The 16927-nt window shown below is 39.1% G+C and overlaps 1 protein-coding gene across 9 annotated transcripts in view; it reads right to left on the reverse strand.

The window, feature by feature from the left end:
• KIAA1328 (KIAA1328 ortholog) overlaps positions 1-16927 on the reverse strand; it is a 173119-nt gene that overhangs the window by 58653 nt on the left and 97539 nt on the right. The window contains exon 1 of one of the 9 annotated variants that reach the window (XM_040540477.1): positions 12957-13183. The exons of the other annotated variants lie outside the window; for them this stretch is intronic. Within the exon in view, the coding sequence (XP_040396411.1) occupies positions 12957-13166 (210 nt within the window). The 5' untranslated portion in view covers positions 13167-13183. Of the gene's footprint in view, positions 1-12956; positions 13184-16927 lie in introns of those variants that run through there. 9 annotated transcript variants of the gene reach the window in all.

The raw sequence follows: 16927 nt of genomic DNA on the forward strand, positions 1-16927 counted from the left end.
TCTAGGGTTACATAAAATCAACTTGAAGAGTGGCAAAAAACATTAAATGTTAATGTTTGAAAATGTTTAATTTTGAATACCGAGCCAAAAAATCCATTCAGCCACTATAAATACTCTTTGATTGGCCATTACACAGCAGGAGATTTGATGTAAAACATTTCACCTTGCACTGAATGGGATATTACTTACTGCTGGAAATTTGATGAGAGTTTTTGAAATATCTTTACAGAAACACAGATAAAAACCAACTACTTTCTGTAAAAAATGGTTGTACATCAAAAGCTGTCATTTAAATACAAAACATGTTTAAATTCAGCTATAAACGTAAGTGATTTTTCAATTAAGCTGGGCGAGTGATTACACTCTGATAAAACTCTGAAGAAAGAAAGCAACTGTAACTCACATTTGTCAACCCAATGCAAGCAAATTCTAGTGGTTTTGTTATATTCATGGATATTGTGCAACAGGCATCAAAATCCTACTTACATCCCGGAGCACTACGGTTCATCTAAGCAGTTAAACATTTGAGATGTTATACACATCGGAACAGCAGTGAATCAGGTACTCACATTTCTTTTGATAGACCTGTGCATTTATTTCAGTAACATACTGAATATAAAATCCTCCGACCTTCAGAACTTTTCACAGAGATTATTTTACTTTTTTTTCTTTTTTTTTTTTTTTTTTTAATTACAGAAGCAGGTTTGTTAAAGATAATGAAACCACTTCAGTGAAAGTGGTTTAGCAGTGAAATTTGGTATCCACAGATGGTGAGAAAAGTATTACTTGCACTCTAGCAACGCTTACAACAGATAGGGATGGTCCAGTGGTACAGTGGTACAGTGAAAGACAGCCAGCAAGCATCACTCCAGGGGAACTTAAGGATGCAAGCAAGCGTCCAGTGATGATTAGAAGAGAGATATAATCCAAATCTATGCAGTGTTTATATCTATAATTTAAATTCCCTTTTATAAATAAACAAAATACCAAATATACTCTGCTGCCCTTCAAGACAACCAATTACAAGTTTCTTGTAGACTTCACAGAATGTAAATTAACATGGATTAGCACCTGAATACTGATATTTCATTATTTCTACTTTTGTGGATATAAAAATATGTGGATATAAAAATACCACGTGATTGAAAGCCAAGGATGTCATGTTTTGCCCCAAAGGGCCCCAGGAGTTGGAGGCATTTGCATTAATGTCAGTGCTAAATGTCTGAGGAAAGTCTGGTGCTCGGACTGGGTGAAAAGTGCAGGACATTAAAATATTTTAAAGTTGGAGGGGCTGGCAGGGCAACTGAGCAGAAATGCAACATGCTGCCAAAAAGATGGAGTTTTGTTATTTATTATTTGTAGCATGCCATCCTTGTCTGCAATATTTTCTAGACAAATAAAGGCTACAAAGCCTATTCAATCTAAATTAGACAATACATAAAGGGATGACCAGAAACGGGAGGAGATACAGAAAAGGGAAAGGAGGAGAACCTTGCAGTCACATTCTGTCTCTCATTTCCCATTTTCTCTCATTCACCTGCTTTTGCTGGCACAGCATTTAGGGCAACAGCACAAAGAGGGGTTCAATGTGTTTACTGGCCCTGGCCCCCAGGACAGCAGAAGGGGGCAGATCCAAAGGTTTTTATAGAGGATGCTATCAGAGCTGACAGATTAGGGTGGTCTACAGAAAGAATACACTTCACCTTCTACAGCTCATAAACAGAAGTTTTTCTTCTGTTTTTTTTTTTTTTGTTCTGAAACAAAAAAAAAGGCGCAAAACATGGAATGACAGAATATCTTTATTTTAGCATTTTTTTGTTGATGGAAGACACAAGAGATTGTTAAGAAATCTAAACACATGAAGATGGTACAAACTAATCATCAGGAGCGGATTTAAGAATAAAGGCCCACATCGCAAATTAACTTCATGGCTGAGACTCCATTAAGAGTCCCTGAAGGCCCTAGAAGAGAGGTACCAGTTAGCATTTGTTGACCTTGGCCGCCATTAAATCTGCCCTGATGGTCTCAGAAATGGCATTGACATTTAAAGACTTCATAACAAGGCAGAGAAACTTTAATGTTATTTCACAATATGTTTGCAGGGGGGGAAATTCTCATTAATGTCATTGAATACGAGTGGGGTTTGTTCATTCCTTTAGAAGGAGGAGGTTATATTAGGTAGAAGATTGAATTCCAGTTTCACATGCCTTTGAAGGCTCCTCAATGCTTTGCAAGGTCTAATCCTAAAGAAAAATTAACTACTGGGAGTCAGAAGCTAGCCAGAAATTGTTAAGTAATTTGTATTTTTCCATTAATGCTTTAACTCAAGACTACATTTGGATATAGGTTGCAGGGAAAATAGCCTGACTATTGTATTTATGAAGGATCATACGACCACAACATTCCATGACAAACCTGTAAGATGCTGGTCAGGTAAAAGGAAAAAGTAAAGAAAAAAAATCTAAATACTCGGCTAGTACCTTGAGTCTAAAGACTCACAAGCATGAGGAATTAGGCAATTTTACAAGCTGAGCTTAAGGAAGATATTACCTACGGGACGCATGGAAACCGTGGCGGACCATGATGGAACAGCTGTGCTTTCCCCTCTGTGGAGCTCTTCCACATTTGCTGTATGGTATTTAAAGCTACAACTTCCTTTAACTGAGGCTTAAACAAACAAACAAACTCAGACAGCTCCTTGCAGCATACTGCAAGACTTGATCAGACTAATAATAAGACTTGATCAGATGTGAAACTCTTGCATGGAAACCAAAAGATACTAAAACAACAGCTCAAATAATCTTTATAAAGGTTGAAAAAGGAAGACAGGTGGGGAGTTCTAAGAAATCTTTACTGCAATCCCAGTAATTTTTGCTCAGGGATTCGGAGCAAAGCTTAAACAAACATCCAGCCCTTAAAACTTCCGACAAACAGACAAACAGCACGCCAGCTTTATGCATGCAGCATTAGGATCTCTGCAAATTCTTCCTGAACGCCGCTTGTGTGCTCTGCAGCGTTAATAGGCAGCGCTGGTAGAGGAGACGCGTTCAACCACTGATTCCAGCACGCGGGGCTTTGTCTGGCAAGGGCTGAGCTAGTAGCGGATCAGACCTTACAATCTCCACACAGGCAACGTCCCGACAGATTTCACTGGTAGGTTTGCATGCACAAAATATGTTTAAGAACCAGCCCCAAATCATTAGCTTGGGAAGTCTTGCGCTCAGAGGACAAAAGCTATGGTCCTTGCATACACTGGGAGAAATACAGTGGCGGTAAGGTTAACAGCAAAACGCCTACGGATGTCAGCAGGGTCAGAGTTTAATCCATAGCACCTGGCTTTACAGTTCACAGCTGAGGTACATTTGAACGCAGGGAAAAAAGAGACAATCAACTAAAATTGCTCTTGATGGTATTTTGTGCACGTTTCCCTCGGGATTTTCATCTTGGGGGTTTCTTTAGTTTGGGAGAAACAGGGAAAGGAACATGCAAGTTCAGTGTGTGGGGCAGGGAGCCTGAAGGAAGTCAAGAACACACAGAAGCAGCAACCAAAAGAGAAGTACAGGGATTTAAAGTTGTTTCAAGATGAAGGAAGTGTTTCAAAATGGGCAAATGAGAGACTACCACACACAAGGACACCTTAAAGAGTGTCAAGGGCATTAGCGACCTAGCTGACACACTCATTAAGGTATATACATCCTAAACCTGGAACTCGGTCAACACCACGCACTGGTGATGTATGGGTCTCATCTGAATAAAGCTTGGTTTGGGGTTTGCAGATCTATCCACAGAATAAGCACTTGCTCTTGTCACTGGAATAAGGAGAATATATTACAAATAAGCTCAGGTATGCTATCGGGGCAACAGAAAAGCCATTTTAAGAATGACTATTTCAAATGATAAGACTATTTGAAGTGCATTACTAGTGATTAAGGAGCTATTCTTTCCAAGAATCCATAAGAATTTATCAAGAATGTAAAAAGGTAAAGATTATAAAGTAAATTAGTAGGATATATTGAAGTCTATCTTTTTTTTTTCCTTTAAATCGTATAATCCTTTATTAAAATCTCTACCATAAATAACCTAATATCAGTCATTACAAGGTGCCCAGTTAATGATTCGGCAACTGTCTCTGTCAGTACCTAAGATAGATGCAGCAGATAACTCAGAAGGTAAGCTGACCATTTTTCAAGAAAGAAATAAAGCACCATTTTCTGTAGTAATTATGTATAGCTATGATTGCCACATTGCACTGAATAAAGCAAGTGGTCTCAAGTCAAAGGAACAATATGTGAATGACAGTCACAAGCCTGCATTTTTCCTGTAAAAATCTACCAAACTCAATATACTGAACAGGTGTAGCAAAACAAAAATAAAAATAGGATCACATCACACAAAAAAATGAATCTATAGCTGCTAGCTGACAGCAGAGGAACACCTCCTATGTTTCTGCTGCCTTTAATTCTTTTTTTCTCTCCTTTGTTAAGAGGGTGTGAGCTGGGATGCCAGGTGCACAAAAAACCTGCATTCAAAGTGGCATGTGAGCATTTGCTGGCACTTAGCTATAAGTGTATATTTTGCATTCATAAACATGCCACCCTTCTCTCCAGCTACACAAATATTGTAGATAATCTCGAACAAATGCTTCCATTTCAGATCAGCAAACTGGTTTTACACTGGCTGATAAGGCAGTCATTAATAATACAGTGCTCCAAGAAAACCGAAGTGAGGCGTCTCTGCATTTAGTCTTGGAAGTCACTGTGAGCAGAATGCCCATTAAGCCCAAACAGTAGCTACACATGGCAATGCAATAGCTGACCACTAAAATTAAGCAAACATGTTTGCTTTCAGAAACAAAACTACACCAGACCTGTTTGCACTACAGAAAAATGCCACTATACTAATCTTGACAGCACCGGGTCTAACTATTAACATTCAATGTGCTGCCAACATTATAAAAACGAAAAATCACAATCTTGTGACTTCAATTTTTTACTTCTGCCCTTTATTTTACTGAAGAATCAGTAGTTCAAGACCTAGATAAATATTTCAAAAACTATACTATTTGTGAGCAGAGCGGGTCACTACCATTTCCCAGTGCATTTGGAGTTCATGTGAAATAAGGGCAGAAGAGTGATGAGCTGCATTTTTAACACGGGCATACACAGAATAGTCGTCTAGCTGATAGGGAATGCGTAATGCAACATCTGCACAGTACGCCTTGCCAAAGCCCCATCCCAAATAAATGTAGTGCATTCTCCCTAGTGCAATTAACTCTCATACTCTGGCAGGTTTTGCTAGAAGATCATCAAGGTAGATTACCTTCCAGCATATGAACTAAATACTTACAGGTGTTATATCATCAGTTATTACTTACAAACTTCTGCATTTAACAAGACATCCAGGCAAATGAATGATCTAATTTATGAATTATTTATAAGAATTTCACAGCATGCTCCTGGCGTCATCCATGGCCTTTTCCAGGTCATATGACACCAATTAGAGCTGAATTTTAAATTATTCAATAACCTGAACTCTCTTGTCATTTAACATATAGATATCAATGCAGTAAACAAGTTAAGTCTAATGGGCCCTGGAGGTTTGCGTTCCTCCGCCCATCAGCAGCAGAGGCTGTATGCTACTGCTGGAATAGAAAATAATAGAATGCAGCAGTCAAAAACATTTGCAAGGTTTTAATAAGTTATTTTGGCTCCCTTAGGGATTTTAGTATAACTTACAAGCACTGAATCTAAAACATATTAAAGTCCTTAGCTATATGCTTTTAAAACAAAATTAGGACATAGCAGAAGAGCAAGTCTGACACTAACCCTAATTTAGGCCCTTAATTTGAAATTTAGTGGAAATTATGGAGTAAGCAAGATTTACTATACACAACTCATTACCTTCAGGCTCTCCTACAGTATAGCCAAAAATAGCCCCTCTCCCAACACATCTGCACCTGTCTGTAAAGATAAGGCTATACACAGGGAAATGGAAATGTTAATTTAACAGCTATCAGTTGGCAGGTATACCTTGCACTCCTTAGCAATTAGACCTCCACCATTCTTCGGTCCTAAAAACACTGTGGTGATCTCTGCTAGAAACACACCTGAAATTGGGTATCAGCTTCAAGATGTAGAACTGCGGAGGAAAGATTTAAGGACCTGTGTGACACATTATAAAAAAAAGAGAGGAGATAGCCTCCAAAGCACAAATGTAATAGAAGACAATTTAAAACCATTGTCTTCCATGATGACTACAAGAAGTTGTCAATGGCAAAGGTAACCAAGATGAACAGCACAATCAGATAACTCATTCCACTTCAGTCTGCAAGAAATGCAGAGCAACCATGCCAGATCCTGGCTCCAAATCAGTTGCCCTCAGATATCTTATGAGCCTGTGAGCATGGCTGTAAGACTGAAAGTAAGCACGCAGACCCTCTTACCTACTGCTTATCTAACCTAAAGAAGACCAAGATGCAAACTTGAAAAACTGAAAACTTCTGAGACTGGCTGCAGCTCAACACAGGCTAGCACCAACTGTATTATTTTTTAGTATCCATGCCTCAGCTTTCTGAACACTGCTGCATTAAACCCTAGACATGCTCCCACAGACAGCTCCTTGCAGTCCCCTGTATTGGAGAATCCAGTGACCCCACTCATCCACACACAATTTCCTTTACACTCTCACTGTTCAGCAAGGATTCAAAAAATTCCTGAGCAGTGTACATCTGCACGAGGAAAAGATGGAAAGGGGAATGTTTGATTTATTCCTTTTAAACACTAGCAAGAAGTTCTCAAGCTGCTGCTGTCAAGATGAATGCCAAAAACCACAACGATGTTGAGAAAACATCATGCCAAATGCATGACAGCACACCTATCCAAATTATCTAGCTACGTTAGGAAGAATAAGGATTTAGATAAAAGAACAAAGCACTGGGTATCTGCTCCCCAGTCTTAGCACGGGAAGGGGCTGCAAGAAAGCATTTATATATATATATATATACTTTTATATAAATATATGTGTGCGTATGTGTATGTTTGTGTTTAAAACTTTTTAAGAAAAATAGCAGAGAGGGAGGGAAAAAAAGACAACTGCTTAATCTCACAGCACACATTTTAAGAACATACAAAAATAGCTATAAGGGATTTTATTTTGGTTAGCAGCCAGAAGATTTAGTTTCATTCCTACACTGGGCAGCATTTGATTATTTCACATTAAGGTTAGTAACACGTTGGATGATAAGAAGGAAGTTCATATTGGTTTTCATTAAAGAGTAATATCCACCATGTATTTGGTCCTTCAAGGTAACTTTTTCAAAGTTATATTAAAAAGAAAACAGTTTTTTACTTGGAATCACAAGTTTAGCATATCAGCAACTACACATGTTCCCAGCTACTGCCAGTCTCTTTAGAATTCAATCAACATTTGCTCCAAAGTCATGCTTTCATAGCTCCAGACACAAGACAAAAGGGCAAATATACTGTGACCCTTCTAAATAGCCCTGATTACTGTGATCAAACAGAAACCAGATACTTATGTGGATAAGAAGGCGTAGAGTTTGATGTGTGAAGATTACCGCAGGAGTAGACATTGAATCAGCATTTGCCAACATGTACCTCGCCATGACAGCCAATATCACCTTTCCCCTGTATTTACAGTAGGGATAACTGTGGTACCCATTGGCCAGTGATGAATTTTAAGTGCCAGCCACTGTTCACTCAGAAAGATTACCAGCAAGTTTTACTTCCTTCAGAAGTTGTGTGTCTCCTACAGAGTCCCCGGGTACGGACACAGCCTTTGAAATTTGCTGCGTGAACAAAGAAAAAAGATGGAAGACATTTAAGAATTAAAAGCATACGCAGAAGTAGCAACAGCATTTTGGGGAAAAACATACAACTCGAAAGTTATTTACACAATACAGAAAAAATCCCACACAGGCAAAAACAGAGGATCTCTTGACTTTAAAAGAGCGGAAAGGTGTGCCCAAGTGAGATAGTTCTGTCAGGAGTGTCCTTGCAATACAAGCCAGCCAGCATTTAGATTCTGCTAATGATCCCATCTCTGGGAAATAATTCATAAAAAGTAAACAGTAATTTTCATGTGCCTGCCCTTTTGATCTTACATTTGTAGGGAGTATCCTGAGGCTAGCTGTGGGCGCCCCCATGGCTCTGGCTGATTGACCTCTAATCTGCCCCTAAAGTAACGATCATGCCAAGGAATGACAACAAGAGTTGCATGTAAGCAGACATTTCAATGCAATCCCATTAAAGACAGGCTGACTCACTTCATCTTTTCAAAGTAGTAGTTGCACTTAGAAGAAATAAAAAGCTTTTTAGAAGGCCTTTTCATTTTATAATGATGCCGTACCTCAGAACAAAGACTGGAACAAGACCCCCACCAAAATCCAACTAGTACATCATTTTATATTAACTGGCCAGAAGCTAGTGCAAGACAGAAAAAAAGGCAGCCCTGTGACTTGGTGTTAAATAGTTTCGATAGTCAAAAATTAACGAAGTCCTTGAGACAAGTCAGAACCACTGGAACTTCACCTCTCCACATTTCAAAAAAAGTGTATATGCCACGTATCAGGAAAGTTCTCTAAAGGCGTAGACACTGACTGCTCACTGTCTCCTCTGCTTTGAGACAACAGCTTGCACGCGTTAACCCCACACCATCCTGCAGTAAACACAAGACGGCATATATCAGGTAGCTTATGTCTCTGTCACTAGGAATGAAGCTAAGAGGTAAAATGGCCAGTCCACAGCCGCTGACATGCAGAAACTTGCTGTCATTGCCAAGGTGACTAAACTACCAGGAACAACTTCTTTAAACAAGGGAGTGGGGAAACTACAAGTTAGCCTGCCAGAGTACACAGAAATGGAAGCACAGACTATTTCTATTTTATAGTGACACTGAGAAAAGGTGTATATTCTCAGCACGCTCAACTGAAGAATGCAACATATGGATGGATGAACTAGTAGACAGGTAACTTTGGAGGTGCTGCCAAGGGGCTTAAAAGGCTAAGAGTCTTCTCTGGATGGTGACAGAGCTCCATCGTGGGCAGACGTTACACATATATTATGCTTCCAGTTCCTGCTTCAGTCTTTCCGTAGTTTATACACCTGTTTAATGAGAGAGCTGTCAGATTCTCTTGCATTAACAAGCACTCCATTTCTATTGGAAGGCAACATCTCAGTTTGCAATTATACACTAATACATAGTTACATATTCCTATAGTTATATAGAAGGTCCATGGAAGTGCAAAGGGCACTCTGCAAATGGAAAGGACATGGACATTTTTGACTAAGAACTTGTGTATCCAGAAGTTTTGTGCAAAATACAACGATCCCCCGTAGAAGGTCCCCCCAAGCTGATGCACAGCATGATACCTCAATCTGTTACCTAATTTGAGTCTCTGCATCGGACAGGTGTGCCCTGAGACCTCTGAGCAACAGAGGCAAACTGTCTCACTTGAGTCTGGGAGGTTGGGCTCTCTGTACATGAAAGTTCATCATCCTCTTGGCATACAGGCTGTGATTTCAGCGAGAAGTGAAATGTTTTCTATTTGGCAGACTTGCAATATCTCAAACAGATACATACATTGACTAATGAAAAACTGCAGGAGAAGTTGAATCAAGGAACAGGAGCAGGCACAGAACAAACAGCAATCTCCCATTCCCTGGTGGTAAGCTGGTTGTTTCCTTTTGTAGCCCACCATGCCTCAGAATAGTCTCAACACATTTGAAACACTAAGTAGGATGTCCTAGAAGACTTTCCTTCTGTGGCTGAGATTCCTTAAGAGCTGAGGACATTCTGCTGTGGGTTTAGTACTGCTGCAGGTAGACAGCTGACAGCAGCAAATGACCTCTGATATATCAAGCTACAAAGATCAACTTCCTCTTGACCAGTGGAAATGATCTTTTATAGTCCTGCTTGACGCCGTAAAGTATAGCAATGGTATCACAGTTATTATTTGCATAAAATGGTCCTAGATGTGGTGTAGAGCAGTTTGACAGTCCATCCTGATGGGTTTCAGCTGCAGAATATTGATATAAAGGCTCTACTATCGTTACCATAGGCCATTAGGTTGTCTGAATGGACATCCATCACTACCAGCTTGTGTGAAGGAGAACATTAAGTTAAAAGGGCATGACCAAGCATAAATTGAGAGGCCTTCCACTACTCCAGGACAGCAGTGACCTTGTGAGGCAATCGCCTTTATTCTGAGATACTGCAGTCTGGACAGACAGACCAAATAAAAGCCATCCAGAGGTTTACTAGAGGTAGTTTAGTACAGAAAAGCTCATAAGTGTCACTATTTTCAACAGCCTGAATGAAAATCCTTGCAGAAAGCTGGCATTTGCCATAAGCACAGAAAAATACGCAGAAGAACTAAACATTTTCAGAGACTTACGTTAATAGTTAACAAAACGCTATGCCCTGCTTGCAAGTCTTAAGGACAGGAGATAGGGAAGGACTGTTTCCAACTCTGAACCTCTTAGTACCATCTCTGCAAGTTAAAATGGAGATGTAGAACTTCTTTTGCTATAGAACAATAACTTTATTGTGCTGTGCCAACCTAAGAGCACCAGCCCTACACCTATGAACAAATGTTATGTACCTCTTCTGCTCTCTTTCTAACCAGCACCCTAACATTTGTCCATCTTCAAAGTTTGTGTGGTTTTTCTAAGGGAACTTATTTTCACAGGGAAAACTGTAGAAAGTTTATATTTTTGTATTTCACTTTTGCTTGTTTATCATTCCCCCGTTTCTGAACTCAATCTGTATAATCATCTGCACAAATGATGAAAGCAGAAAACAGCCTGTGATGACAAGTATTGATTTTGGAAGTTGTGGCAAAATTCTAATGCAGAGTGGAAGGTTCCTAGGCCACTCCTTTGGATAGAGTTGGTTAATAAATGTATTCTGAATATCAGGCTTAAGCCTTCCTTATTCCATCTGAAAGAGCTGCACTTCAGTTCTTCTTCTGAAACTCCGGATTCAACAAAGAATAGCAAAGCTTTGAGGCTGAAAATCTCTAAAACCACTCACTGCCAACTTTGATGGGAGCAGAATTAGGTCAACAGTAAAATTCTCTCCCTCCAGAAACAGAGTTGAACCATCCAGTTGAACACAAAGAAATTTTCACTGTGTGTTTCTACATCTGTAAAATCCTTTGGGATTTGCAAATAGTAAGAAGTTTTGTTTACAAATACTGTTGTAAAGCACAAAGCTCTATCCTACTGGAGAAGCCAAAAAGAGATTGAGCCTCCCTCATAGTTAAATATTAAATGACTGCATCTTTTCAAGTGTCACAAGCTTAATGGGAGAAAAGAAGATATGAAGTTGCAAGTATTCAGAAGAACTGAGTGAACAAAATAGATGAAGGGCCAAGAGTAAAGAAAAGAAGAAAGCCAAATCACATCGGTTCAGTCAGGTATTTAAAATGGGTTTTCTTTAATTAGCTAAATTATAATACAAATTAAAACTGAATTTCTTGTTCACAATATATTCATTGGAGAGGAGGGGATGCAGCTGGCTATTTCCAGAGGAGTTCAAGCTAAAACAGACTCAGTTTTGCAGGACTGAACAGGAGCCAGTTTCCATCCTTCTCAAAAGATCGAAAACCAACTTGGCAGCAGAGAGTCTGACTGCAAGCTCCATCTCAGAAATACTTATGAAGCAAGACAAACCTGTGGCGATTGTGCCTGAACTCATTAAAATCACTACAGATTATTTAAAGCCCTCACGCCTGACATTCGGGTCCTTTATCATGCTTCTAATGACTAGGAAAAGAAGCTCTAGACATAGGGCAGAAATTAGGGCTTTCAAACTGTAGCTGATCATTAAGTGACCACTTAAAGGAATTTGGTGCCACATGATATTTTTGGCTTGAAATGTTAAATTAGGTTGATTGTAGAATTTCACTTTGTTTTTGAAATCTTTTCTTTCTGATGACAGAACTGTTGATGTTACAAACGCCCAAGTCCAGCTTTCAGTCTGGATAATGACCACAAGCAAAGTAATCAGATTTCTTGGATCTGTGTCTGTTTCATGATATAAGATTAATAGTTTCATGCTGATTTGCCATTTCCTAGAGTGGTGTTAAATTACAAATTTACGGGGGGAGATAGGGGGGATGTGTACTATATGAAACTCTCAGAAAAGGGTAAAACCAAAGCATGGTTATCATGAGATAAAACCATAAAACAATCACAGCCCTTAGGGGACCAGGAGCTCTGTGCAGCCTCTTATGTGTCAGATCATCATAGGGTGCCTGGTTATTTTATGATAAGATTATCTAATGTTAATCTCACCACTAGAATTGCCTGCAATAAAAATGTTACCAACTTTCTAATTTTAATTACTGGGTTCCTGAAGATAATTACTTCAATTCTGTAAAAAAAAAAAAGAAATAAAAAAAAAGGCAAAAAACAACCACTCCCCATGGCTTCTCTGAAGCTGGGAGTACTTCAAATATCAAACTTGTGGATTGGATGACTTTCAATGTCTTTCATTCTGTGATTCTTAACTCCCTTCTTCCCTCCTATTTTCACCTAGGCTTCTATACACAGAACAGTATTATATCGATATATGATAACACAATTTCTTCTATTTCTTTCCACAAACCGCACCCAAAAAAATGTTTACCTAGTAACTCTAAACAAATCCATAATCCATCTGTAAGTACATATTTTTACAACCATTCAGAAAGCAAAAAAATATTTCCTAACTCAAAATTGTCAGCATAATGACCTCAGGCTTAGCCAGCAGAAGTGGCAACCACCACTGTAGCACATTCAACAGCAGAAGTCCACAAAATGATTCCCCGGATGAGGTTTCTCTTGAGCAATCTCTTCAGGACCCACTACAAATTTACCAAAGAAAAAATCTCTGGTGTTAGATGCATCAACCAGTGTTACAACACACACACACCCCATGCATTATACTTATACCTGCAAAGCTTTTTTAGCAAATCTCTTTCTCCCACTAGTCAGTGCACAGTAGCAGACGACTGCAGACCCATACAAGCTATTTATCATCATAACACTCCAATTGCTGACAAGAAATTTCAAAAGGAGGTATTCTGCAAAAACCTTTAGGGAAATGGCTTCCAGGGGCAGCAGGGGGTGGGGTTCCTCCAGAACAAAAATGAACTGCGACATTAAATAGACGAAAAAACCTGAAGCAGAACCCAGCCAGTTCCAAGAACCTCCCTTTGTTATCTCACAAAGAGTGATCTGCTCCAAAACCCCACTCCCATCAGAGATCCCAGTTAACTCATTTATAGTCCAGTTTAGGTCATTCTTTTTATATTTTTAATCAAACCTCATTTTAATCCAACTAAGGATGTTGTGTTACAACAGAGGGATACAGAGGGAATCTCTTACAAGACTTGTAACATTGTAAAAAAAATTAAAAAATTATGTCCTAATCACTCTGTCACTGGATATTTTCACACCATTGTAGTTTTCTGTAAACAAAACTAGAGAATAAAAACAGTTGAAGGTAATTTTAAGAATCGATTTCTCATGTTACTCACTAGCATGGTACAATTCGCTTATACATCAGTTATTTTCTATATGCATACATAATCTATTGCCTGCATTTCTCCTGTGCTTTTAGCATAAAAATGGTTAGAGAAAAGTCGAGATGTGTATTTCTCCTGAGTTCACCTGTTCCTGCTGTTTGTTTCTCACCTGAAGTCATAATCCTGTCTTTGACATCATAATCATTTGCACAGCCACCAATTGAGATGTCACAAACAGAGGATTATGGCCAGGTGGGGAATAAGCAGCAGGAGCAGATGAACTCTTAAGAAACAAAAATCTTGTTTTCATGCAAATGTCCTTCATAATAGAGAACAAAAGAACAAAGGAAGAAAAATACAATGGAGAGAAAATACTAGAAGCAGGATTGTTTCTAAATGCATGATCTCCCTGAAGTTTCCTCAGAGGAGTCAGCTGCTGATTAACAACTGCATAAATCATTACAAAAATAAAACAAAACTTGACATCTGATGATTGAAACCCCACCCCAACCCCACATACACATAGTTTTCTACTCAACAGGAAATCAGCAGAAATACTAGGCACTTGGAAAGAGCTTGTAACCTTTAGAGGTATTTATAAACATTATGCCTGAATATTCCTGGCAGTAACTAGGCACTAATATCCTTGTTCTACTGATGAAGACATCAAGGTAAAAAAAATGCAAGGGGACACTCTCAATCCTGGTCACAACTGGACTGGGCACCACAGTACAAAAAGGACATTAAACTGTTGGAGAGCGTCCAGAGGAGGGCGACGAAGATGGTGAAGGGCCTAGAGGGAAAGACGTATGAGGAGCGGCTGAGGTCACTTGGCCTGTTCAGCCTGGAGAAGAGGAGGCTGAGGGGGGACCTCATCGCAGTCTACAACTTCCTCGCGAGGGGGAGTGGAGAGGCAGGTGACCTATTCTCCGTTATCACCAGTGACAGGACCCGCGGGAACAGTGTTAAGCTGAGGCAGGGGAGGTTTAGGCTGGACATCAGGAAGAGGTTCTTCACTGAGACGGTGGTCGCACACCGGAACAGGCTCCCCAGGGAAGTAGACACTGCACCAAGCCTGTCTGAATTTAAGAAGAGATTGGACTGTGCACTTAGTCACATGGTCTAAAATTTTGGGTAGACCTGTGCGGTGCCAGGAGTTGGACTTGATGATCCTTATGGGTCCCTTCCAACCCGGGATGTTCTATGATTCTATGACAAACATTAAAAAATTCAAAGCTGAAGTGGCCCAGGCTTCAGAGTACACAAATCCCGTAGATTTCTATTCTTCCAGTCCTATAGGACAGAAGGGCTTCTCTGGGTTCCAAAGGGTTAAGAGAATTATGACCTTTTTTTAAAAATATCATTCATAATTAATCTCTCTAAAATGGATTCTAGCTATCAATCTGAATGCCGATATTCAGTCACCAACATTAACAAAAAATAATTTAAAATATAAATAAAACTGCAATCCAGATCCAAAACAACAGAACCTTACACATAAAGAGAAATCCAACCGGTTACACTGATACTTCTTAAAATATAATGTTGCAGCAAAAAGCATCTACCAGAAATTCTTCTGGTTCCATTTCTAGCATCTTCTTTCATTCAGCTTTGGCTATGCAGTGCTAAATTGTAAATTGGCTAAATGGCCATGTTCTTGGCACTGCTGCTATATCCATACCAACAAAATCAGTGTTTCTCCACCACCAGAATTAATAAATATAAGAAATCCATTTCTGGGAACAGTCAAAAAAACATGGTGCTCCATATACTTGTGTTCTGCCACAGTATTGTCTGTGATGATGCTGAACGTATGCCATTAAATGTGACAGCACAGATAGCCTACAGCTCAAACAATTCCATCATCTGCCTGTATTCCAGTTCCCATAGTCTTCTGGACGTATCCTATCCGGACCTTGTCACAGCACAGCAGATGTGGCAGCTCATTTCCTCAGCAGTAAAGCAGGGGAGGAACCTTAGTATAAAAATTGTATCTTCTGTCCCTTTATCTTCCCGTCTCCTATCTACGGTGCTAAAGTATCCAGAGTATTTCAAGTTTATTTAAATTGTCCTAAAAGCCTCCCTGAAAATAAACATGCCATTTGACAAAGGAGTTAATTCAGTTGAAAAACTTCTTGGCTTTGCCAGTAATCACCTTGTGCTGTGAAAGTAACCCCCGCCTTTCCTCCAAATCTGAGACAAATACAAGCACAGTTAAAAACAACATTCTAGCTTTTAAACACTAACAGGCATGAGAGCAGACTGCTAACAACGCATAATAGTCTGGATATCTGTACAGCACAATTACATTTGGAAAAAAAAACCTAAGTACTATGTATGACATTTATTCATGACTTCAAGTAAATGAGTTGCTGAGTAACTCGAGGCTAACCTACGATTTTGCAGTTTGATGGACAAACACCTAAACATCCAAACTAGACATTAACCGAACTGTAATTGCTCTCAAGTTGTATTTAGCTTTGAAATCTGCTGCTTCCTTTTCAGACATCAAAAATGTTTGGCTGCCCTAAACCACACTAATTTTCCGAGGCATACCAGTCCAGTTTAATAAAAGATACTACGTCTACCCAGAAATCTTGTCCTGCATTTGCTTTTACAACTACGCTCTATTTCTTAAAATAGAAGCCTTATTCATCCAAGATGCGTTTCTGAGCATCTGCTTTAAACCTGTTGTTTTCAGATTTCAGTAGGTAAAAAAAGTTTTGTTCTTGTACAAGTTTATGCGTTACGTGTTAATAATTCTGTATTCAGAAAGCAGGTATGGATATTTAAGAATAATCAAAAGAAAATTGCTTCATAGAAAATATATTTAAATTTCCCTCTTTTATATATATATATATATATATATATATATATAAAGGCTGACAGCTTGCTAGTATAACCACTCTGAATGTACAAACAGATGTTTAACTGTTTTCATGTCATACTGGTGGCAGTTACCATGCTCTCAAAACTTCTTCTATTCACACTGGATGCAACAGACATACAAGAACATGGTTCAGTTAATAGCAGGTAGCAAGCATCTTGCAAGACACAGTTTTATCTCACTATGCTGAAGCTTCTCATCTAATAGGAAAACACTGATACTTTTAACTTTCATTTTTCTAAGAATTTTCAAATCTGTACTGAAAGCAGTTCTATCATTTTGGAAAGAGGAGCATTGTGTTTGTATTGAATCTTCACTTTTAGATGGAGGGAACACAGGCTGGAATCAATTCCACAGTAAATATACATCCAAAACCTGTACTTCCTTAACACCTTCGTAAGGTGAGCAGCATCCATGCTGACAATTACCCACTGAGAATACCGAGAGACAGCCTTTAGATAACATACTGCAGCAACAGATAATGGATACTCTAGGAAGAGGCTGATAGA

The sequence above is a fragment of the Cygnus olor genome, chromosome Z, assembly GCF_009769625.2.
Source record: "Cygnus olor isolate bCygOlo1 chromosome Z, bCygOlo1.pri.v2, whole genome shotgun sequence".
NCBI lineage: Eukaryota > Metazoa > Chordata > Aves > Anseriformes > Anatidae > Cygnus > Cygnus olor.